The 25,696-nt window shown below is 39.6% G+C and overlaps 2 protein-coding genes and 1 pseudogene across 2 annotated transcripts in view; 2 read left to right on the top strand and 1 right to left on the bottom strand.

Annotated features, from left to right (window-relative positions):
* LOC109572912 (zinc finger protein 607-like) overlaps nt 1-16,339 on the top strand; it is a 57,196-nt gene extending 40,857 nt beyond the window's left edge. The window contains 4 exon segments of the mRNA XM_070770211.1: nt 5,546-5,683; nt 11,609-12,112; nt 12,115-12,417; nt 12,571-16,339. Coding sequence (XP_070626312.1) covers nt 5,546-5,683; nt 11,609-12,112; nt 12,115-12,417; nt 12,571-12,743 — 1,118 coding nt within the window. The 3' untranslated portion in view covers nt 12,744-16,339.
* LOC109571706 (superkiller complex protein 8 pseudogene) lies at nt 2,619-5,526 on the top strand (annotated as a pseudogene).
* A 1,072-nt stretch (nt 16,340-17,411) lies between the features above and the next one.
* Nucleotides 17,412-25,696, bottom strand: part of LOC109571708 (WD repeat-containing protein 87-like) — a 34,676-nt gene continuing 26,391 nt past the window's right edge. Inside the window, exon 7 of the mRNA XM_070770212.1 lies at nt 17,412-25,687. Coding sequence (XP_070626313.1) covers nt 21,206-25,687 — 4,482 coding nt within the window. The 3' untranslated portion in view covers nt 17,412-21,205. The remainder of the gene's footprint in view (nt 25,688-25,696) is intronic.

The raw sequence follows: 25,696 nt of genomic DNA on the forward strand, positions 1-25,696 counted from the left end.
GTGCTGTCCTGTTTGATTATCCTTTCTCATTTCTTTTTCTCTATTTTTTAGTTGTTTTCTTAATTGTTATCTTGAGGTATTTATAATGAGCATCTTAAATTTATGACAGCCTAGTTTGAATTAATACCAGCCTAACTTTAATAGTGTACAACAAATCTGCTTTTTGTTTGTTTGGGGTTTGTGTGTGTGTGTGTGTGTGTGTGTGTGTGTGTTTTAGTACACTGTGGGTATAGCTCAGTGGTAGAGCATTTGACTGCATACTTTTGAAACCTACCTTGGTCTTCACTGAGTCAATATTGTTTTCCATCATTTCATATGGATTAATTATTAAGGAAACCTTAAGAAAGGCAATGACAAAGAATGCTCAAACTACTGCACAATTGCACTCATCTCACATGCTAGTAAGGTTATGCTTAAAATTCTCCAAGCCAGGCTTCAGCAATACATGAACCGTGCACTTCCAGATGTTCAAGCTGGTTTTAGAAAAGGCAGAGGAACCAGAGGTCAAATTGCCACCATCGGCTGGATCATTGAAAAAGCAAGAGAGTTCCAGAAAAACATCTGTTTCTGCTTTATTGACTATGCCAAAGCCTTTGACTGTGTGGATCACAATAAACTGTGGAAAATTCTGAAAGAGATGGGAATGCCAGACCACCTGACCTGCCTCTTGAGAAACCTATATGCAGGTCAGGAAGCAACAGTTAGAACTGGACATGGAACAATAGACTGGTTCCAAATAGGAAAAGGAGTACGTCAAGGCTGTATATTGTCACCCCGCTTATTTAACTTATACGCAGAGTACATCATTGGAAACACTGGGCTGGATGAAGCACAAGCTGGAATCGAGATTGCCGGGAGAAATATCAATAACCTCAGATATGCAGATGACACCATGCTTATGACAGAAAGTGAAGAAGAACTAAAGAGTCTCTTGATGAAAGTGAAAGAAGAGAGTGAAAAAGTTGGCTTAAAGCTCAACATTCAGAAAACTAAGATCATAGCATCCAGTCCCATCACTTCATGGCAACTAGATGGAGAAATAGTGGAAACAGTGGCTGACTTTATTTTCTGGGTCCAAAATCACTGCAGATGGTGATTGCAGCCATGAAATTAAAAGACGCTTACTCCTTGGAAGGGAAGTTACAACCAACCTAGATAGCATATTAAAAAGCAGAGACATTACTTTGCCAACAAAGGTCCATCTAGTCAAGGCTATGGTTTTTCCAGTGGTCATGTATGGATGTGAGAGTTGAACTACAAAGAAAGCTGAGCGCTGAAGAATTGATGCTTTTGAACTGTGGTGTTGGAGAAGACTCTTGAGAGTCCCTTGGGCTTCAAGGAGATCCAACCAGTCCATCCTAAAGGAGATCAGTCCTGGGTGTTCATTGAAAGGACTGATTTGGCTACCTCATGCGAAGAGCTGACTTATTGGAAAAGAGCCTGATGCTGGGAAAAATTGAGGGCAGGAGGAGAAGGGGATGACAGAGGATAAGATGGTTGGATGACATCACCGACTCAATGGACATGGGTTTGGGTGAACTCCAGGAGCTGGTGATGGACAGGGAGGCCTGGCGTGGTGCAGTTCATGAGGTTGCAAAGAGTCGGACACGACTGAGCGACTGAACTGAACTGAACTGAGTGGGTCACCGTATTGCAAGCTGTCATATTTTTAACCTGTTGCCTGAGAGATAGTTATTTTTAATTTTTGCCTATCAAAAATTATTCTCTGATGAACATCCTTGTACACATGCTATTAAGTGCCTACAATATTGTAGATCTAGAAGTTGTAAGACTTGGGGTAATACAATCACTAGAAAGCCATAGTTGCTTCCTTTAAAATGCTTGTTATCTAAAATGAGGTAAAGTCTGAATAGGAGTAAGGTGGTGTGTTCCACTAATTTCAGTGGTCTGTTTCTCTGACTCTGCTTCTCTGTGTTGCTTGATATATTCAGATATTGTTCATAAATACTTATATTGGTCAATCTGATTGTTCTGTTGACAGTGTGTCTGGAATATTTCCCATATCCTTAAATATTTTCCCAACTTCACATTTGGTATCTACTTTGATTTATAACAGTGATGGTTTGTCATATATTTAACTAGTAAGTTTTGCTAGACTCAAAGTCCCGAACACTGACTTTCTATCTTCAAAGTCTTAACCAACTTCATATAAAGCCACAAAAGAGGTCCTTATTAGGATGGTAGTCTTGGAAGGTGGGAATAGAAGGAAGAGGATCTGCTCTGAGCAAAACTGCATTGCCCACTTCTAGGTCTGCGTCTTCCTCACCAAAATGATACAGTGCCAGAAAACTTCTGCTGACATATCTGGGTCTGGCAGAAATGCCTCTGTGCTATGACTTTGTTCCTGGGATTTGGCAGAAGAAGTGGGTTTATCTAGAATCCTAATCTACCCAAATCATGTGTGATGGTAAATAGTTTGGAACCTGGAATGGAAGATTATAATGTTATTAACGTATGTTCTGTTGGGAACACCAAACTGATCTCAAGGTCTTTCTCTTCCACCAGCTCTGGCTTTCTGGACATGTGCTTTTCTGTTAGAGGAACCTTGAGGACTAATCCAGTCTTGCAGGTCTAAACCATTGTTCATGTAAGTTGATGTTTCTCCCCTTCTTGGAATATGTGTATTTTTTAGATCATTTGAGTATTTTCATTAATTTTTCTAAAGTTTACTACCCAAAGAGGTTCCTCAGATAAGCTGCCTCCCAGCTTTTGTTCTAGTGAAATGTGATACATAATTACCCAGCATCCTCTCAATGTGCCTCAGTCTAAACTAACTAGTGTTGGTGTTGCTGTCACGCAAAGCTGGGTGTCAGATGAGCTGCAGGGCAGTGCAGCCGGGCAGTGAGGTAAGCTGTTTGGCCTTTAACCCTTCCTCCTTGGTTAAGGAAATGACCAACCAGTACAGTGCTCTCTGCAGACGAGCACACCCATGATGATGCCATCTGATCAGTTGCCTGAGGGTCAAACAAAGAAGACTCTGAGACAGTGGTCATAGGATCCCTGGATGACCAAGTGAAGGTCTGGAAATGGCGTGATGAGAAACTGGACCTACAGTGGAATCTGGAGAGCCCTCAGCTGAGTGTGTTGTTTGTGGACTTCAGCCACACCCTACCCATGGCTGCATCCCATTCTCTTGATGCTCATATTCTCCTCTGGCAGTTGGAAAAGAGCAAATAAAGAAAGTCTGTAGATGCAGGACCTGTGGATGCATGGACTTTGGCCTTTTCTCCCAATTCCCAGAATCTGTCCACAAGAACTCATGTGGGGAAAGTGAACATTTTTGATGTGGAAAGTGGGAAAAATGAGTATTCTTTGGACATAAGAGGAAAATTCATTCTTAGTATTGCATATTGTCCTGATGGGAAGTTTCTGGCCAGTAGAGCCATAGGTGGCATCATCAGTATTTTTGATATCACAACTGGGAAACTTCTGCATATACTAGAAGGTCATGATATGCCCATTCGCTCCTTGACTTTTTCCCTGGAGTCACAGATCCTTGTAATTGCTTTGGATGATGGCTCCGTCAAGATCTGTGACGTACAACACGCCAGCTTGGCTGGCACATTGAGTGTCCCTGCATCCTGGGTGCTGAACGTTGCATTTTGTCCTGGTGACACACACTTGGTTTCCAGTTGATCTGACAAAAGTGTAAAAGTTTGGGATGTTGGAATGAGGACTTGTGTTCACACCTTCTTTGATCATCAGGATTAAGTCTGGGGAGTAAAATACAATGGAAATGGCTCAAAAATTGTGTCTGTTAGAGAAACGACCAGGAAATTCACAATATGATTGTCTAATTTAAAGGTCAAAGTCTTCCAGACTAATGCTACAAAGGGAATGTATAGATTGAGCATGACATCCCTTACCTTTCTGGCTTGTTTAAAAGAAATAGCATTTATTGTAGCAAAAACTTTTGTAGATACATATAAATCTTTTCATGTTTTATTGTAAATGTCATTCATACTTTAACATAAAGTGTTCTTAATGCAAAAAAAAACAAAAAAAAACAAAAAAAACTAGTGTTAATGTTATTACTAAGAAAGTACCCAACATGTCTCACATGCCCATTTTTCTATCAAGGGCAGTGTTGAAGGAGTGAAGGAGATAAGTCCATTAAAGATTTGTCTTTGTAATTTTCCAGATGTAAGATTCCAGAAATTTGGAAGATAAAACAGAAATTTGGTATTGAATGACTTAAATCTCAGTGAATAGTAGTATCTCATAGTTTATGTGAATTAGTGTATATACATGATTGAGATTTGCAAACTTGGAGGTCATGGATCTTGGCAGGAAATCCCTGAAAGGTAAATATCAAGATATTCTGTTGTTGAATGGAACATACTAAATTTGGATGACATATTTCAACATCCTTCCTCAATATTCTTTAACTCTACCTATTAGTTATCTACTGTTGCATAACATATTACTCTGACACTTAGTAGCTTAAAGCAGTAAATGTTTATCTCATGATTTCACTGGTTGAGAAATCTGGACATGGCTTAGTTTGGCTCTAGTTCTCTTTACACTCGTTCTCTTGCAAGGCTATTAAGTTGTTGGGTAGAGTTGCAGTCATCTTAAGGCCAATATTGGGTGTATCCTCTTCTGAGCTCACTCAGATGGTTCCAAGATCCAGTTTCTCATGGGAGAATTGGAGGCCACCCCTGTTGAGCAAGTGAGACATCAAAGGAGGCAAACAACATGAAAGTCTTAGTCTGCAATCTGCCATCACAAATAACATTTCACCACTTTAATCATATTGTGTTTATTAAAAACAAGTCACTCAATTCAGCTCATACACGTGTGAAGGAGAGTACATAAGGGTATAAATACCAGAAGATGATCATTGGTAGCCTAAGTAATCACTCAGCACAAGCCAAGTGTTCAGTGATAGACGTTAGATGGCAGTAAAAAGAAAATGTATCATCATAAGTAGTAAGTGAATACAGAATCATAGGATTGGAGAAGACCTTACAAATGCTGTGCCTCCTAAATGTTGTTCACTTAAATCTGATGTATACATAAGATATAATGTGCCAAAAATTAGGTGGATTTATTTTTTTAAAAACTATAAGATCTGACATAGTGAAGCATTTAATAATTGAGGAAATTCTCAATTTTATATAAACTGTATTTTCTAAATTGGGACTTTATACTGCATTAAAAAAAATAACTGATTAAATTTTCGCTTCTTTAAAAGGCAAAAATTTTCCTTGACAGCTCATGTTTACTGAGAATTTACGTGACAGATACCAATCAGGCATTATCCTCATGTTCACTATTTAATAACCAAATGTTATTATTTTATCTGTTGTTAAATGGTTCAGATACTTAAGAACAAGCCAGGAAATTTTGTCTATTTCAGCAAGCTTCTTCAAAAATACCTATATATTCTGCTTCAGTCCCCTCACATATTATAGATTTTTAGCCTGTGTACTTGCCATATTGCTCTCTTCCTACAGTACAATCCTTATCTTCTCTCCTTCTGTGTTCAAAATATTCCTTTCATTTCCCCATTAATACATAGGTTTGCTGTTTCAGACATCGACATTCAGGGATGTGGCCATACACTTCTCCCAGCAGGAGTGGGAATGTCTCAACCCTGTTCAGAAGAACTTGTACCAGGATGTGATGATGGAGAACTATGATAACTTGGTCTCACTGGGTATGTTTATCAGCCTCAAGTGATTTAGAATAATTTAGAATCTGCTCTTTAAGATACGTATTTTTTTCCACTGTAATTTTTAGGGCTGCCTTTAGGAAACTAGTTAACACTTTCTTATTCTTTTTTACCAAGAAAGTGGTTTCAGCTTTGTCAGGTTGGAAATCACATCTGCATTAAATATCTTTATCCTCCCTCTCCTTCAGTTACATTCATACCTCCTCTGTTCTTAATTACAGTTGCCTTTCTTCCTTTATGAATAGGGTGTGGTTTAGAAATCTTTAGCATTTGTTATATATCATTGCCAAAGAATCCAAATTTCCTATTTATTTATGCTCGGAATTTCTATAGATGTTCCATTTTATTATCTGATCCCCTTGCAGAGAGAGTGTCCGGACACAGGGTGCTAAATTGCTCTACTTGCTCTAAAAGAACCCCTACAATTTATATAGCAGTGGGTTAAATAAATGGAATTCATTGAAAACTGAAGAACATGCATTCTATTTTGGAGAAATTTTTTCTGTTTTGCCGTTGAGAGTTATAATCAATGAACATTGCATTTTAAATGGATTTAATATCCTACAGATAGGTCTTCTTGTGTACTCTTTGTAAAACAACAATATCTATAATGGTGTTAATAGCTAACATTGTGCTAAGTATTTAATAGGCAGGGCTCTAAGCATTTTATATACATATACATATCAACTTATTTTTTCCTCCTTACTATTCCCATTTTATAAGTGAGTACTGAGGCACAATGGGTTTAAGTGACTTTCCCAAGGTCAGATGCAACTGGAAGGTGCAAAAGCAGGAAGTGAACTAAGGTTCCAGGATCTGTATTTTCAACTAAGGTATTAATACATGCGTTCAGTAAAAAGAGGATATGTGAGTCTATATGTATGTATTCATATATATATATATATATATATATCTTAAACTGACCCTTCCTGATTTCTTGTATTTCATTCCCTTACCATCTCTTCTAGAAAATCTTATTCAATGTTATTTTGACCTTTTAACTGAGCGATGTTTTCTTCTACATTATGTGCCATTTTTTTCTTTGTAAGCAGGACATTCCATTTCTAAGCCAGATGTGATTACATTATTGGAACAAGTAAAAGAGCCATGGATGGTTGTGAGAGAAGAAACAAGAAGATGGTGTGCAGGTCAGTATAAGCAAGTCAAATTATGGGGCCACATCCTTGTAGTAAAAGCCCAGTTGTCAAGGAGACACACATTTGAAATATTGGCTTGGAAAGCTTCATTCATGTTGGAGAAAATACCTTTGATCTAAAGTGGAAATAAATGCTCTGCATGAACTACCCAGTGAATTTTATCTTGATTTCATTAACCACTCCCTTTGTTGTTATTCTTATATTTTCCTCCCAGTTCAGTGATGGGCACTGTCCTTCTTCTTCATGCACTTCTTATTTATTTATTTATTTGGCTGCACCAGGTCTTAATTCTGACATGAAGCATCTTTTTTTAGTTGCATCTTTAGTTGAGGCATGTGAACTCTTCTGCATGTGGAGTCCAGTTCCCTGACCAGGGATTGAACCTGGGTCCGTTGCGTTCAGAGCATGGAGTCTTAGCCACTGGACCAGCAGGGAAGTCCCCTTATGCACCTTTTAATATGTATTTTGGACTCAAATGTTTTCTACAACCTCTGGGGCACTTAGATTTGTAATATGGCTTCATTAACTAAAAATATATTTATTACTATATCTGGTTAATAAATGGAGTTTGTATTATATTGGGGAAGACAAATAGTAGATAAATAGCAAATAAGTAGATAAATAGCAAATAAGTAGATAAATAGCATCACATAGTGAAACATAGTTTGAAGGAGACTACCAAGGATAAGGCAAATTTAGATAATGAGGTAAGATGGTCAGGAACCCTTTTCTGAAGAAGTGATATTTGAGCTGAGACATGGAGAGTAAGGGCCCGAGGCATTTGAGTATATGAGGAAGTCCATTACAAGAAGAATAAACAACACATAAAAAGGCCTGAAGATGAACATGAATGTTGTGTGTTAAGGAGTATGTGGCAGATCGGAATAGAGTTATTGAGGGTTAACTAACAAAACATGAAGTCAATATATTATGGCAGTTCAGGTAACTTAAGGTGTTATTAAGAAGAATTAAAATTGTTTTCTAAGATTATTTAAGAGCCATGATCTGATTAAATTTTAATATATTTATATATTTTAATACATTATTTCAAAAATCTTATTATTTATGAGACTTAGAAGTCTAGATAAAATAAATATAAAGTTATTAGTTTATTTACTTTCTCATATACTTTTTACATATTTGAAATTTTTTATTAAAAATTTTTGTCCTAATATTAATATATTGGAGTTTTTCTTATTTCTTTCTAGGTTAATATTCTGAAATTATTTTTTCTTTTATCTCTACTATGTTCCTGAGCTCTATCACTTCATTTCTGAGTTTTTCTAATTCTGATTTATGTTCTTTCAGCTCTTATAGCATATCAGAAAATTCAGAACACTTAATACTGTTAAGATGGCAACACTATCCCAAATTCTGTTGCTCAGTTGCTTAGTTGTGTGACTCTTTGTGACCCTATGGACTGTAGCCTGCCAGGCTCCTCTGTCCATGGGATTCTCCAGGCAAGAATACTGGAGTAGGTTGCCATTTCCTTCTCCAGGGGAACTTCCTGACCCAGGGATTGAACCAGCATCTTGCATTGGCAGGCAGATTCTTGACCACTGAAGCACCAGGGAAGACTCTTTAAACCATAATTTTAAAATTCTTTTTCAGGAACTGCATATGTCTGCTCTTCTTTAGAGTTGGTTTCTGGCGCTTTGTATTGGTCCTTTAATTTCCCTGTTTCTCTGTATCCCTTGTGATTTTTCACTGAGATTTTGGCTTTGTGGAAACAGCCACTTCTCGCAGTCTTTACAGACTGCCCTACTACCTTCACCAGTAAGCCCAACCAGGGGTCCTGGAACCTGTCAACCACCTTTTCTTGGGATGCATCTTCTTTGGGGTTGTGTGTATGCTTTTATTTTAGTATAAATGGATGCTTCTGACATCTTAATTTCCTGTTTCTTCTGAGGACCTTTTAGTTTCTCTTGTATTCCTCTACCCTTGATCTTTTGCTCCTCCTGGTGCCTGCCCATGGAAATGCATATTCTTTGCCGCCCTAACATGCTGCAGTACTCAACTGGGTTTTCAGTGGCCTCCAATGTGATGTACAAACTATGCCACCATTCCCACTGGCAAACCAAGCCAGATAAGACAAAAACCAGTTCCTTGGGCAGCCCCCAGAGAAGGCAGAATGTTGGACACAAGTTCCACGTTTTTCCTGTCCTGAGGAAGGAGCCAGAAATTAGGAGTAGGTGGGCTTCCCAGGTGGCTCAGTTGGTAAAGCATCCACCTGCTAATGCAGGAGATGCAACAGACTCAGGTTCAATTCCTGGATTGGGAAGACTCCCTGAAGGAGGAAATGGCAACCCACTCCAGTATTCTTGCCTGGGAGATCCCATGGACAGAGGAGCCTGGTGGGATGCTATCCATAGGGTCACAAAAAGTAGGACATGACTGAACAACTGAGCATGGCACATATTCTTCCCATGACACCTCAGTATACTGGGTGGCAAGAGGGACTTGGGCAAGCAAACTGTAAACAAGCAAACTTCTTGGCTGTCTTTTCTTTTGTTTATGATTTATCTGAGTGCTAGAGCCCCTTAACTAGTTTTTAGAGTAAAGATATTTTGGTACATGTAATCCTGCTGATTCAGTATCTCTTGGGGAGAACGAGGGGCTGTATCTTTATAGTTCACTCTTCCTAATATCCTGTCTTCCTTTGTTTTAGGTCTTCTGTTTCCATTTCCTGCTTTGTACCGGAGTACTGAAATATTTCTTTAGTATTCATTTTAGTTTTTCTCTTGGCATTTTGACTATTTCTCTTGAATATTTGTTTTTAGTGTATGTTATGGGGGTTACAGTATAAAATATACCTAAGCTTACACAGTCTATTTTTTCAAATATTGTAGCATTTCTTGTAAAATGAAAAAACCTGTAGCTTCAATACGTTTATACTTACCTTTTGCTTTATATTATAATTGTCATGTTTATCACATTTACATATATTGAAAACACCACCAGACTGTTAAAAGCTTTGCTTTCCAGTCAAATATATCTGAAATAACTTAAGGGAATAAATGACCTTAATATATTTACCTAGATATTTAACTTTCATGTTGCCATCTTTCATTCCTAAAGATTCTATCAGTGTAAATAACTTCCTGTAGTAATTTTTTTTCAATCAGTTTTTTGCCTCAATCTGTCTCCTTTCCTTTTCAGATTCTATTTGCATCTTTACATATATTACCGCGATAACTTCTATACATCTGTCATGTTTACTTTTTCTTCTGTCATTTCCATTCTGCCGTAAGCTCTCCAGCATTTTTTTTTTTCTCAAACGTTAAACTTTTTATTTTGTATTGAAGTATAGCCAATTAACAATGTTGTGGTAGTTTCAACAATGTTGTGGTAGTTTTGCCCTGGCTGAGCAAAGGGACTCAGCCATACATATACATGTATCCATTCTCCCCAGCATTTTAGAAGTTACTTATTGTAGTTCTATAGTTGTAATGTTTTCCTTTATGTGGTTTCTTTTTTTCTGTGTTGTCTCAGCATCTGTGATTTATCTTTTACCTTGAGAGGGGATCACATTTTTTTTGTTGTTCTTTTTACAATTAATAATTTTTAAGTTGTTTTTTGGACATTGTGAGTGCTGTGTTGTGTTGAAATGTTTACATGTTGATACTTTTATTTTAGCAAGTAATTGAAGCAATAAAATTTAGGCTACATGTTATGTCCTGCTGTTTTGGGGCAGTAGTATAATTCTCTGGTTCTGGGCTTAGCTATACTGGTTTGTGTCCTTTTCATGCATACACGATTCATGTTTAGGCTAAGATTTGTACATGTTTCCTCCCCATATTAGGGAACCTTCTCTCAGCGTTTCCTTTCTAGGCTTCTTCCCTCACTGTCCTCTTTGGTAGTATTCCTTACTGCGATTCTTGTAGTAGGAAATATGTTGGGGTTTCTTTGTAACTCAGTTTTGCCCCAGTGTACTTGAGGCCAACCCATATTGCAAAGCTATGAGTGATAGAGAAAGTGGCAAGGAACAGTCTAGTGGAGGTCATTTTTTAAGGTTTTTACTTTCCTCCACACTCCTTTTCCATTTAATTTACAGACCTCAGTGTTTGATTTTTTTATTTTGTTAAGCATTTTTAGTTCATATCAGTCAGAGAGGGAGATGATCTTGAAAGGGTTTACATCACCATGATGGTACTAGAACATATTCAGTTAAGGAGTTATTTAATGTGAAAATGGTTTTTTAAATTTATTTTCTCTTGTATCATTATGGACTCATTGCTTTTTTTTTTATTTGCTGGGTTTTAATATGTATTTATTTATTTATTTGGCTGCACTGGGCATGAGTTGTGCCATATGGCATCTAGTTCCCTGACCAATGATCAAACCCTTGCCCCCTGCATTAGGAGCCCAGAGTCTTAGCCACCAGGGAAATCTCTCATTGCCTTTTATCATATTTTACATTCTATCACAATCATTTTTATGCTGCTGTTTTCACAGTTTTGGCCAGTAACACCTCTGTAAGTCTTTGATATAAAATGATACAAGAAAGTATATTAAATCACTCTAGTAAAGTATGATAAATGAGTTATGGAAACTGTCATTAATATTACACAATGTATAGCTGATTTTAGAGTTATCTAAAGTAATTTACTCTGATAAGTGATATTTTTAATTTAAAAGAATGTAGTGTAGAATATTCACTGTTCTTTGCCAAGGAAAATAAAATGTTTTTCTCTTTTAGATTTGAATTCAAGATATGAAATAATCAGCTGTGAAAATGTACATATTTATTAAAAACCTTCATCTCTTACTGTGAGTCAGAAAATTCATACTGGTGAAAAACCCTATGAATGTGACAAATGTGGTAAGGCCTTTAGTCGACACACAGACCTTATAATACATCAGAGAAGAATTTATACTGGTGAGAAACCCTATGAACGTAAGCAGTGTGGAAAGGCCTTTAGTGGTTCATCCAACTTTCTGCAACATCAGCTAATTCATAGTGGTGAAAAACCCTATGAATGCCATGAATGTGGGATGACCTTCAGTCTTAGTATAGGTCTTAGGGAACATCATAGAATTCATACTGGGGAGAAACCCTACAAATGTAAGGAATGTGGAAAGGCCTTTAGTCGTGCCTCACATCTTGTTCAACATGAGAGAATTCATTCTGGGGAGAAGCCCTATGAGTGTAAGGAATGTGGGATGACATTTAGTTATGGCTATCAACTCATTCCACATCAGCAAATGTATATTGGTATAAAACCCTATAAATGTCGTGAATGTGGGAAGGCCTTTAGTCAGCTTCAGCACTTATTCAACATGAGAGAATTCATACTGGTGAGAAACCCTGTAAATGTGAAGAATGTGGGAAGGCCTTTATTAGAAGGCTAAGAATGCATCACATAATTCATACTGATGAGAAATCCTATGAATGTAAAGAATGTGGAAAGTCCTTTAATCACCCCTCAAACCTTGTTAGGCATAAGAGAATTCATACTTAAGAGAAACCATATCCGTGTAAAGAATGTTGGAAGGCCTTTAGTCACGTTGAAAGCCTTAGAATGCATCACAGAATTCACACTGGTGAGAAACCCCATCAATGTAAAGAGTGTGAGTAGTGGACATCAACTAATTATACAATGTAGATTTCATACTGAAAGGAAACCCTATAAATGTAAGGCATGTGGGAAGCCTGTAGTGTGTATGAACGACTTACTCGATCTCAGAGTATTCACAGTGGTGAGAGACCTTTAGAATGTAACAAATGTGGAAAATCATTTAGGCTTAGCTCAAGCCTTAAAGTGTATCAGAAAATTCATACTGGAGAGAAACATTACAAATGTAAGGACTGTGGAAAAGCATATATATGCAGTGGAGAATGTATAGTAAGTCACTGTATTTATAACACTGAGAAAAATTTTGAATGAAAAGAACATGGGAAAGCTTTTAGATATGGTTCAATTCTTAAGGCATTAAATAATTTATACTGGTGAGAAGCCCTCAGAATGTAAATAATGTTTCAGATTTTTTAGTTATGACCCAAATGTTCAAATTGAGAAATTTACAGTTTATGTTTTTGTAACTCAGAAGGCCTTTACTAGCATTTCTCTATTTATGGATTCCCAGAATATTTATAATGGAGAATGATTCAGAGAATGTAGAAATGCCCTTGTTTTGCATGCTCTGTTTATAAAAGCTCTATCAGATCAGATCAGATCAGTCGCTCAGTCGTGTCCGACTCTTTGCGACCCCATGAATCGCAGCACGCCAGGTCTCCCTGTCCATCACCAACTCCCGGAGTTCACTGAGACTCACGTCCATCGAGTCAGTGATGCCATCCAGCCATCTCATCCGCCCTAGTCAATTCTTGTTACATTTGAAAAAAAATAATGCCAAAGAAAATCCTTGTTGACCTAACAAATCTGAAAAAGACCATCCTGATTGCCATTTGATTTTTAGAGCCTCTGTGCAAGATATCTATCCCTGTGGTAGTCTTTTGTAAGTGATCATAATAGTACCTACATTGCTGCTGCTGCTGCTGCTAAGTTGCTTCAGTCGTGTCCGACTCTGTGCGACCCGATAGATGGGGCAGTGCTGTTATTGGAGTATAAAAAGCATGGAAAGCTATCTTTTAAGATAATATTTATTCAGTAAGGGTGTGGTGTGTGTGTGTGTTTAGTTGATAAGTCATGTCTGACTCTTGCGACCTCATGGACTGTAGCCCACCAGGCTTCTCTGTCCATGGGATTTCCCAAGTAAGAATACTGGAGCAGGTTACCTTTTCCTTCTCCAGGGGATCTTCTCTACCCAGGGATCAAGTATCTTGCATTGGCAGGCAGGTTGTTTACCACTGAGTGACCTGGAAACTTATAGGAAGCAATCAATACATCTAAAATTATTACAGTTTATTGATTATTAACCAAACTGATACTCTAATAAAAGTGTGGGTTTTTTTCTGTGAAAAGTAATTAATACAGCTAAAAACATAGTTTAATAATTTAGAAATGTAACAGTAATCTTGAAACTGTTGTTTAATTTAAAAATTTTTCTATTAAAAATGTTAACATCAGATAAACGTTGGTGAATCTGGTCAAGAAAAATTATAAATGTTACATTATAGCATTGTTAGTAAGAAAGGGGATTTAGCCATAAATATGGAAGAAAAAAGAATCAAAGGAAAACAACTCTTTTTTAAAAGGCAGCACTGTGGCACATAGTCAGGTAGGACTTAAAGAAGGAAATGATTTCTAACAGTCTTTCTAGTTCATTGCTGTATGGATTACATAATTATAACAAATCTATTAGAATAATAGGTCCTAAAAGTCAAAAGCTAAATGAGGTTTCCTTATGAAATTGAGCATAGAATATCCAAATATATTACGCACCAACTAAAACTGAGAATCTACCAAAAGCATTATGTAATTAAAAATCATTTATCTAGAATATTCAAAACTTAACTATTCTTGTTTGATTTTAAATCTTGAATGATTTGATCCAACTTGAAGCAGTTGATCTAATACTTTCTATTTATTTGTTTATAATTAGAGGATAATTCCTTTGCAGTGTTGTGGTTCTGCTATACAGCAAAGTGAATCAGCTCTGTGTATACATGTATTCCCTCCCTCTGGACCTCTCTTTCACCCCGCCACCATCACACCCGTCTAGGTCATCACAGATTACTGAGCTAAGCTCCCTGTGCTGTACTGCAGATTTCCACTAAGCTATCTGTTTTATACATGGTAGTATGTGTATGTCTCCAGTCTGGTCCTTTCTAATGTTAGAGGTTAGCAAATGATTGCCCTGTGGGCCAGTCACCTATTTTCTAAAGTTTTATTGGAACACAGCCATATTCATTCACTTACATATTATCTAAAGCTGTAACAGAAAATGTATGCCCCGTAAACCTAAAATATTTACTCTTGACCTTTAAGAACAAGTTTCCTGATCTTTGATCTAGATTCATTTGTTTTTCCTAATATTAATACTAAAAGGAACCTCTCTCCCACCCCATCAACACACCTACCTGACCATTTTTAAAATCAGGATACCTACTTTCAAGCACTTCCAACCAGATAAATGTCAGAAATTAGTCCTTTGAAATACCTTCCACTTTTTGGGGGGGGGCAATGTCAAAGAAGTGCCAACAGAAAATTATATTGGTTTTGATAAAATATTGTGTATTTTTGCATAGTTGGTATTCAGCCATATAAAAGCATTGTTATCTGTCAAATAAGAATGATTCATGGAAATTACAAGTTATGCATTGTCAGCCCACCATCTATGATGTCAGTGTGATTGTCCCTTATAACCTATACCTCTCTAACCACTTGTTGCAGTTGGGGAATCCACTGTCCTATTCAGTTATTCACTGAATTCATCTGATGGTTAACATCATTGTCCCATACATGTTTTGTTGTTGTTCAGTCACTCAGTAGTGTCTGACTCTTCGCGACCCCATGGACTGCAGCACGCCAGACTTCCCTGTTCTTCACCATCTCCATGTTTAGGTTTTATAATTAAACATAATACAAGACAGAATAACTTGAATTCTGTAATAAAATAAGCCTGCAATAGCTCAGCATGGTACTTCTCCAAGTTACTATATACATAGTATATAATACATGTATTATTATATATTGTTGTTGTTAAGTCACTCAGTAGCTTCCAACTCTTTGCAACCCCATGAACTGTAGCACACCAGTCTTTCCTGTCCTTCATTATCTCTTGAGTTTTGCTCAGACTCAGGTTCATTGAGTCGATGATGCCATCCAACTATCATCCTCTGTCGCCCCTTTCTCCTCCTGCCCTCAATCTTTCCCAGCATCAGGGTCTTTTCCAGTGAATCAGCTCTTCGCATCAGGTGGCCAAAGGATTGGAGCTTCAGCTTCAGCATCAGTCCTTCCAATGAATATTCAGGATTTATTTCCTTTAGGATTGACTGGTTTGGTCTTGTAGCCCAAGGGACTCTCAAGGGTCTTCTGCAGTACCACAGTTCAAAAGCATCAACTCTTCAGCACTCAGCCTTCATTATGGTCCAGACTGTCACATATGTTGGAGAAGGAAATGGCAACCCACTCCAGTATTCTTGCCTAGAGAATCCCATTGACAGAGGAGCCTGGTGGGCTGCTGTCCATAGGGTTGCACAGAGTCGGACATGACTGAAGTGACTTAGCATGCATGCATGCATTGGAGGAGGAAATGGCAACCCACTCCAGTATTCTTGCCTGGAGAATCTCAGGGACAGAGGAGCCTGGTGGGCTGCCATCTATGGGGTCGCACAGAGTTGAACACGACTGAAGCGACTTAGCAGCAGCAGCAGCTCACATACGTACATGACTACTAGAAAAACCATATCTTTGGCTAGACAGACCTTTGTTGACAAAATGATGTCTCTGCTTTGTAATATGCTGTCTAGGTTGGTTATAACTTTTCTTCCAAGAAGCAAGAGTCTTTTAATTCCATGGCTGCAATCACTGCCTGCAGTGATTTTGGAGCCTGAGAAAATAAAGTCTGTCACTATTTTCATTGTTTGCCCATCTATTTGCCATGAAGTGATGGAACCAGATGTCATCATCTTAGTTTTTTGAATGCTGAGTTTTAAGCCAGCTTTTTCACTCTCCTCTTTCACCTTTATCAATAGGCTCTTTAGTTCCTCTACCAAACATTTAAAGAGGAAGTAACACCAATCCTTCCCAAATAATTCAAAAATAGAAAAGGAGAGAACACTTTCACACTCATTTTATGAAGCCAGTGTTGCCTTGATACCAAAACCAGACAAAGACATTACAAGAAAAGAAAATTACAGGTCAGTATCCTTGATGGACATATATGTAGAAATCCTCAACAAAATGTTAGCAAACGGAATATAATACATTCAAAGTATACACCATGATCAAGTGAGATTTATTCCAAAAACGAGAGGATTGTTCAACATCCACAAATCAATTGATGTGATATACCACATTAACAACATGAAAAATAAAAATCATATGATCATCTCAGTAGATGCAAAAGAAAAGCATTTGACAAAATTCAACATCTATGATAAAAACAATGTGGGTATAGATGAGACATAGCTCAACATGATAAAGGATATGTATCAGAAGCCTGCAGCTAACATTGTACTCAATGGTGAGAGACTGAAAGCTTTTCCTGTTAAGATCAAAACAAGACAAGGATGTCTACTCCCACCACTTTTATTAAACAGTACTGGGAGTCAGCCAGAGCAATTAAGCAGGAAAAAGTAATAAAATGTTGTGAGAAGTTGGAAGAGAAGTAAAACTGTGCCTCTTTGTAGATAGTAAGGCATTATATAGGACACCACCAAAAAAAAAACAAACAAACAAAAACACCTTAGAATTGATAAATGAATTCAGTAAAGTTAAAAGATGCAAAATCAATATCCAGAAATCTTGGACTCCCAGACCTCTCCCATGATATCTGACTCCTACTCCAGGGTCTCTTCCCAAAGCTCCCAAGCTTCTGATCGCCTGGGCTTCCAAGCTTTTGCTTAGATTCTGTCATCTCCCAGAAGACTCTGATAATTCTTACACCCAAGATCTTCTACTGAGCCTCTAAGCATCTTCATACTCTGGCATCTTTGCTCTTGCTGGGCCTCTCCTTGAGCTCTGTCCCTTTTCTCAAGGTACCTCCAATCTCTCTTGAGGTTCCACGCCCCTCGTCTAGCCTACAATTCCTTTCCTGTGCTCCCAATATGTTAAAATGGGCATAGGCAGGATCTCATTTGAACCTCATAATGAGCCCCATTTTTGCACATGATAAAACTGAGGATTAGAGAAGTGAAATCATTGACTTGAGATTACATTTTAAATTGAAAGGCAAGGATTCAAATCCTGGTTTGAATCTAGAACCTACATTTTTATCCCCATACTATATCTTATTAAAAATAGCTATCCATTAGAGGAAAAGGACTGAATTCCTGGAACTGAATTAAGCATTTCACTTAGGTAGACATTATTGTCACCATTTTACTTTGAGAAAACCAAAAACTAAGATTAAAGAACTAATAAATGGCAAAGCAAGGGCTAGAATTCTTCTGAATTCAAATTGATACACAGCCATTATTTCCCTGTTTATCCCTGTGATGTACATCAGAACACTGATTTGAATCAGAAATGGTGATGAATTTAAGTCAAGAACAAAGTTTAGGCTCCCTTGGTGGCTCAGTGGTAAAGAATCTGCCTGCCAATGCAGGAAACACAGGTTCAATCCCTGGTCTGGGAAGATCCCACATGCCGTGGAGCAACTAAGCCACACCTACTGAGTCCTCCTGCTGCAAATACTGAAACCAGCATGCCTAAAACCCGTGCTCCACAGAAAGAGAAGCCCACATATCAAAACTAGAGAGTAGCCCCCACTTGCTGCAACTTGAGAAAACCCACATGCAGCAATGAAGACCCAGCACAATCATAAATCCTTTAAAAGCAACATTTATAAAGGGACAAACTTGTGGGTCTTCTTTCCTTCCTCTCATATTAACACTAAATAAAAGTCTACCTGTACCAAACACTCCCTCCAAGATCTCTTGAGGAAAGGAAATTACAACCAAAGAATTTGAGTGAAGGACAGGCTTTCCTATCGAAAAGTGATCAAACACTGGCCCCTGCCCTCCAAGGGATGTATCCCACTGAATGGAAAACTGGTCCCTCTTCAGTTCAGTTGCTCAGTCGTGTCCAACTCTTTGTGACCCCATGGACTGCAGCACGCCAGGCCTCCCTGTCCATCACCAACTCCTGGAGTTTACTCAAACTCAAGTCCATTGAGTCGGTGATGCCATCGAACCATCTTATCCTCTGTTATCCCCTTCTCCTCCTGCCTTCAATCTTTCCCAGCATCAGGGTCTTTTCCAATGAGTTAGTTCTTCGCATCAGCTGGCCAAAGTTTGGAGTTCCAGCGTCAGCGTCAGTCCTTCCAATGAATATTCCTTTGGGATGGACTGATTTCCTTTAGGATGGACTGATTTCCTTTAGGATGGGCTGGTTGGATCTCCTTGCAGTCCAAGGGACTCTCAAGAGTCTTCTCCAACACCACAGTTCAAAAGCATCAATTCTTTGGCACTCAGCTTTCTTTATAGTCCAACTCTCACATCTGTACATGATTACTGGAAAAACCATAGCTTTGACTAGATGGACCTTTCTTGACAAAGTAATGTTTCTGCTTTTTGATATGCTGTCTGGGTTGGTCATAGCTTTTCTTTCAAGGAGCAAGCATCTTTTAATTTCATGATTGCACTCACCATCTGCAGTGATTTCGGAGCCCAAGAAAAGAAAGTCTCTTGTTGTTTCCACTGTTTCCCCATCTATTTGCCATGAAGTGATGGGACCAGATGCCATGATCTTAGTTTTTTGAATGTTGAGTTTTAAGTCAACTTTTCACTCTCCTCTTTCATCAAGAGGCTCTTTAGTTCTTCACTTTCTGCCATAAGGCTGGTGTCATCTGTGTATCTGAGGTTATCGATATTTTCCCCAGCAATCTTGATTCCAGCTTGTGCTTCATCCAACCCAGCATTTCTCATGATGTACTCTGCATATGTTAAATAAGCAGGGTGACAATATACAGCCTTGACATACTCCTTTCCTGATTTAGAACCAGTCTGTTGTTCCATGTCCAGTTCTAACTGTTGCTTCTTGACCTGTGTACAGATTTCTCAGGAGGCAGGTCAGGTGGTCTAGTAGTCCCATCTCTTGAAGAATTTCCCACAGTTGTGATCCACACAGTCAAAGGCTTTGGCATAGTTAATAAAACAGAAGTAGATGTTTTTCTGGAACTCACTTGCTTTTTCAATGATCCAGCAGATGTTGGCAATTTGATCTCTAATTCTTCTGCCTTTTCTAAATCCAGCTTGAGCATTTGGAAGGTCATGGTTCACGTACTGTTGAAGCCTGGCTTGGAGAATTTTAAGCATTACTTTGCTAGCATGTGAGATGAATGCAATTGTGTGGTAGTTTGAGTATTCTTTGGCATTGCCTTTCTTTGGGATTGGAATGAAAACTGACCTTTCCCAGTCCTGTGGCCACTGCTGAGTTTTCCAAATTTGCTAGCATATGGAGTGCAGCACTTTAACAGCATCATCTTTTAGGACTTGAAATAGCTCAGCTGGAATTCCATCACCTCCACTAGCTTTGTTCGTGATGATGCTTCCTAAGGCCCACTTGACTTCGCATTCCAGGATGTCTGGCTCTAGGTGAGTGATCACACCATAGTGATTATCTGGGTTGTGAGATCTTTTTTGTACAGTTCTTCTGTGTATTCTTGCCACCTCTTCTTAATATCTCCTGCTTCTGTTAGGTCCATACCATTTCTGTCCTTTATTGTGCCCATCCTTACATGAAAAGTTCCCTTGGTATCTCTAATTTTCTTGAAGAGATGTATAATCTTTCCCAGTTGTTTTCCTCTATTTCTTTGCATTGATCACTGAGCAAGTCTTTCTTACCTCTCCTTGCTATTCTTTGGAACTCTGCATTCAAATGGGTATATCTTTCCTTTTCTCCTTTGCCTTTCACTTCTCTTAGGACAAAGGTTATTTTTTTTTTCCTGTCTACTTTTTAGGGGATTCTAAGTGTGGGGAGGAAGAGAAATAAGCCAAAGTATTTGTTAGATTTTATTTTCTTGGGTTTCAAAATCATTGTGGACAGTGACTGCAGCCATGAAATTAAAAGATGCTCCTTGGAAGGAAAGCTATGACAGACCTAGACACCATATTAAAAAGCAAAGACATAACTTTGCTGACAAAGTTCCATATGGTCAAAGCTATGGTTTTTCCAGTAGTCATGTACAGATACGAGAGTTGGACCATAAAGAAGGCTGAGTGCTGAAGAATTGATGCTTTCAAATTGTAGTACTGGAGAAGACTCTTGAGAGTCCCTTGGACTGCAAGGAGAATAAACCAGTCAATCCTAAAGGAAATGAACCCTGAATATTTATTGGAAGGTCTGATGCTGAAGCTGAAGCTCCAATCCTTTGGCCAGCTGATGCAAAGAGCCAACTTATTGGAAAAGACACTGAGGCTGGGAAAGATTGAAGGCAAGAGAAGGAGAAGGCAGCAGAGGATGAGATGGATAGATAGCATCATTGACCCAGTGGACATGAGTTTAAGCAAACTCCAGGAGATAGTGATGGACAAGGAAGCCTGGAATGCTGCAGTCCATGGGGTCTCAAAGAGTTGGACACAACTTAGTGACTGAATAACAAATTTGTTACAAATGAGAAATTTCATTTTATTTAGTATGTATTAATAGGTTTCTGGAGCTGAATGAAAAGGAGTCCATGTCTATCCTCACTTTAAAGTGGGTACCAGGTAAGGAGGCTTAAAACCTGTGGCTGGGTCTTACTTTCCAGTAAGACCCCAGAGTCTTAATAGTCCACCAAATCAGAGAGCGGGGGTATGGATGTTGGGCAGCCTGTCCCTACGGTAAGGATTGACTTTTGGTAGCCTTTTCCAGGCAAGTTCTAAGAATCCATACTGGGCAATGCCCGTGGGTTGAATAGTATGCACTCTGTTCTGCCCAGGCAAGGGTACAACATTCCGGAACTCAAGGGGACCTGCAGGGGTACGAGAACTACCACACAACAGGTCAGAGAGTAACCGTTCACCAGGCACCAACTCCTTGATCCTTGCAGCGTCTTCGTAGATGGTGTGTTGTGGTTGGAGTCTCTTTCTCTGCAGCAACTCCAGTAGCAGCCTCTGGATTCGGGGGGACTTGAGCTGGTACAAGTCCATGAGACGTTTGAACTGTTCCATCCACGCAGCACTGTCTCTCGCATATCGCTTCTGCAACATCCGCAGAACATGGTACAAGGCCACAAACGTCTCCCATTGGGGGAGCTCTTCCTCGTCTTTAGAGACAGGCTGTGCCTTCTTTTCCAGCGGGGGCAGCTTGAGGGCCCTCCCTTCACCCTTCAGAGCCCTGAGATCGTTCTGAAACATCAGTGCCAGAGTTTGTTTTCCCACAGAAGCATGGGCACCTGTGAAAATATCTCTTGTGGCAGGATGAAAGTGTTGCATTCCCATCCCTTGGAGAACATGGGATAACTGCTGTGCCCGTGCACTCCTGTAAGGCTCTCCTGAAAGAAGCCAAGCTAGAGCCTTTGGGTCTGGAACTCTGTAGGTCATTGATGGTAACGCTGGTGTAGGGATGGGCCGGGACTTTGCCTTGTGAAATGTGGGGAGCTCACTTCTTCTCCCCAAGGCTCGGATGTCCAAGGACTCTTTATCCACAGAGGGATAGAAGGCTGTAGGAACATCCTTTCTGGTTTGATAAAGGTGCTTTAACTTCTTGACAGCAGTGGATAACTGCTGTACCTGCTCCTTCCTATAGGACTCAGCTAAGGGATGCCAGCTGAGATCCTGTGTGGTCTGAGTCCTGTTAGTAGCTGACAGTAACACTGGCTCATGGATAGGGAATGGCTCGCCCCAGCTCTCCATTTCTTTCCTTCTGATTGGAGGGATCGCTTTTATGTATACTGGGCTCAAAGCATCTTTATAGCATCGTGATATATCTCTGTGACCTGCCTGTAGGTTCTGCTGGAGGCGTTTAGCCACAGCTTTAAGACTGTACAGATGTGTCTGTTTCAAATATCCCTTTGAAGTGAGATGCTTGAGGAGTTGGCTCAGTCTATGGAAACTGTCCCTTGAAAGTTGTTCTCCCGCTTTCAGTCTTATTAAGACATTACTAATCCAGTCCTCATCTGGGGAATCAAGTGTTTTAGCTGGCATAGAGGTAAGGGATGGGTACAGGGCTGTGGTTGGGGTTGGGGCAGGGGCAGGGGCCTGGCCCTCAGTCTTGCCCTTTTGAGAATCCTGAGATTTTAAGAACCACTTCCACGTGCCATCTTTGGGCCTGCGTTTAGGTTTCTGTGATTCTCTGATAATTTCAAGTAAGGGGGACTTTGGCTTGTGGAGGCCTTTTGGGGTCTGGGTCTCCATTCCCATGACTTGTAAAAACATGCCCCGGCCTTTGTCCAAGAGCACATCCTCTTGTCTTCCCCATGACATTGTCACGGGATGTGCTTTAAGAAGTTGACTTTCCTGTTCTTCCACATCAAAATGATGCCCTAACACTTTGAGGGGCATTCCCTTTTCTTTTCCCAGGGCTACAGGAGATGGTGTTTTGAGGGGGCTCTTCATAATTGTTGGCCACATAGTCTTATCCCTAACTGTGGGACTTACCTGTCCATAAAACAATCTGTCTTTTTTAGGAGCCATTTCTTCTTTAGCTGTGTCTTCCCTTTTCTCAGCAAGAACCTCACTTACTGTTGCTGGCTTCAATAAGTTCACTCCTTCCTTTGGGAGCTCTGTTTTCCATACTCTCTGCTTTACTGGGAGCATTGCCTCTGTAAGTCTTCTTGGCTGTTCCTTCTCTTTACTCATACTCTCCTCATCCTTCTGTCTTGCCTTCTTTTCCTCCTCTTTTTTCTCTGTCTTCTCCATTTTTTCTTCTTCCTCCTCTTTCTCACTCAGACTCTTCTCCTTCTCATGCAGAGCCTTCTCTTTCTTACTCAGATGCTTCTCTTTTTCACTCAGACTCTTCTCCTTCTCACTCAGGCCCTCTTCCTCCTCACTCAGGCTCTCCTCTTCTTCACTCAGGCCCTCCTCTTCCTTCTCACTCAGACTCTCCTCCTCACGCAGGCTCTCTTCCTCCTCACTCAGACTCTCCTCCTCACTCAGGCTTTCTTCCTCCTCACCCAGACTCTCCTCCTCACTCAGGCTCTCTTCCTCTTCACTCAGACTCTCCTCCTCACTTCGGCTCTCCTCCTCCTCACTGAAGTCCTCCTCCTCCTCCTCCATGTGTGGGGCCCCACCTTCCTCCTTGCTGAAGGGCTCCATCTCTTCCTCATGTGGGCCCTCTTTTACCTTCTTATCCAGCTTCTCTTTCTCCTGAGTCAGTTTCTTTTCCTTTTTCCTTATTTGAGTTAAACTCTTTTTCCTATGCTTCCCAGCCAAGCTCTCCTCCAATTCCTCTTCACTCAGGCTTACTTTCTTTTCCTTCTTCTTTATCAGGTATTTCCCTTTCTCTTTCTTGGGCAGAATCTCCTCCTCTTCCTCCTTCTCCTCTCCTTCAATGAGCCTCTCCTCATCTATCCTCTTCTTAGCTGGAGCTTCCACTTCCTTCTCAATCAAACTCTCTGATAAGCCTTCGAATAGTATGTCTCTAATATTCTCTAATAACCACTTTACCTGGGTCTTTTCTGGTTTCTTCTCCTTGATTATCTTTAGAAGCTTCTTCAGCTGCTTTTTTCCTAACAGATTTTGCTGCTGGGCCTCCTTTAACATACTGTCTACCTGGGTTTTATCTAATAGTATATTTTCCTGGACCTTCTCTAATAACCTTTGGTCTTCCTCCAAGCTCTCTTCATTGGTCAGTATTCTCTCTTCAGTAGCTAGTCTGTCATCTTCTAGTTTTCTCTCTTTCTGAACCAGCTGCTTCTCTTCTCTGGTTATTTCCTCTGGTTCTTTAGAAAATTCCCACCTCTGGCCATCAGTTTCACTCATTTCCATAGAAAACAGTTGATCTTCCTCAGGTATTCCTATTTCTTGCAATGGCACTCTATTCATTTCTCTAATTATTTTAGCCAGGATCTGCATCAGGTGACTCTCTTTCTTCCTTATATCTTTTTCTCTGGAACTAGTCTCTCTTCCTTCAGAACTAATCCCCACCCCCATATCCAGTTTCCTCATTTCCTGTATACTCTCCTCTTGAATTCTTTTCTTTTCTTCCTTAGCAACACCCATCTCCTTGGCCCTAACGTCATAGGCCAGTTTCCCCTCTTCTTCAATAGTTTCTTTCTCTTCTTGAGTTGCTTTTTTCTTTCTCTTAGTTACACCAATTCCTTCCCTGGCTATTGTCCTTTCTTCCTCGGCAATATGCTTCTCTTCCTTGCCCATGAAACTGTCTTCCTGAGTCAGTGTTTTCTCTAAAGCCCTTGCCTGTCTTTGCTGGGACTTTTTCTCCATTTCATCGGCTTGTTTCTTCTCTTCTCCAGACAGTTTCTCTTTTCTCCAGGCCCATTGTTTTCTTCGCTCACTCTCTTTCTGACCCCATATTCTCTCATCCTGGGCCTGTTTCTCCTCTGGTAGGGCTAATTTTCTTTTGAGGGCCCATTGTTTTTTTTCCTTGCTGATTTTCTTCTCTTTTTCCATGACCCATTTCTCTTCTTTTGGGGACACTTTCTCAATTTTCTCTCTACTTTTCTCTTTTGAGACCAGTTTCATTTTTCCTCTGACTAGTTGGGTTTTTTCCTCAGCTGCTTTTGGAGTCAGTTTTTCCTTTTTCTGATCCTGTCTCTTTCCTTCCTGGGCCTGTCTCTCTTCTTTCAGTGACAGTTTCTCCATTTCCCTGGCCTCTCCCTTCTCTCCTAGGTCCACTTTTTTCCCTGAGATCTGTCGTCTCTTTTTCTTGGTTATTTTCTGCACTTTCTGGGCCCCTCCCTCCTTTTTCCAAGCTTTGCTTGCCCTTTTCTGGATCTGTTTAACTTCTTGTTGTGACAGTTTCTCCTTTTCTCCAAACATTTCCTCCTCTTTTTGGCTTAGTTTCTGTCTTTCCCTGGCTAATTGTTTGTCCTTGGCATCTTCCTCCTTTTCCTTAGCCTGCCTCTCCTTCTGGTCTACTTTCTCCGGTTTCTCAATTTGCTTTTCCTTTTCTTGGATTTGTTTCTTTTTATGGGCCTCTTTCTTCTCTCTCATGAATGATTTCTTTTTTTCTCGGATCAATTTCATCTCTTGCTTTACCAAGCTGTGTCTTTTTAATGTCCGTTTTCCCTCTTTCCCAGACAGTCTTTCCTCTTCTTTAGACAAATGTTCCTCTTCCTGGGCCAATTTTTCCCTTTCCCAGGCCTCTTCCTCATCATGTTTCTCCATTTC

The sequence above is a fragment of the Bos indicus genome, chromosome 18 (assembly GCF_029378745.1).
Source record: "Bos indicus isolate NIAB-ARS_2022 breed Sahiwal x Tharparkar chromosome 18, NIAB-ARS_B.indTharparkar_mat_pri_1.0, whole genome shotgun sequence".
Classification (NCBI taxonomy): domain Eukaryota; kingdom Metazoa; phylum Chordata; class Mammalia; order Artiodactyla; family Bovidae; genus Bos; species Bos indicus.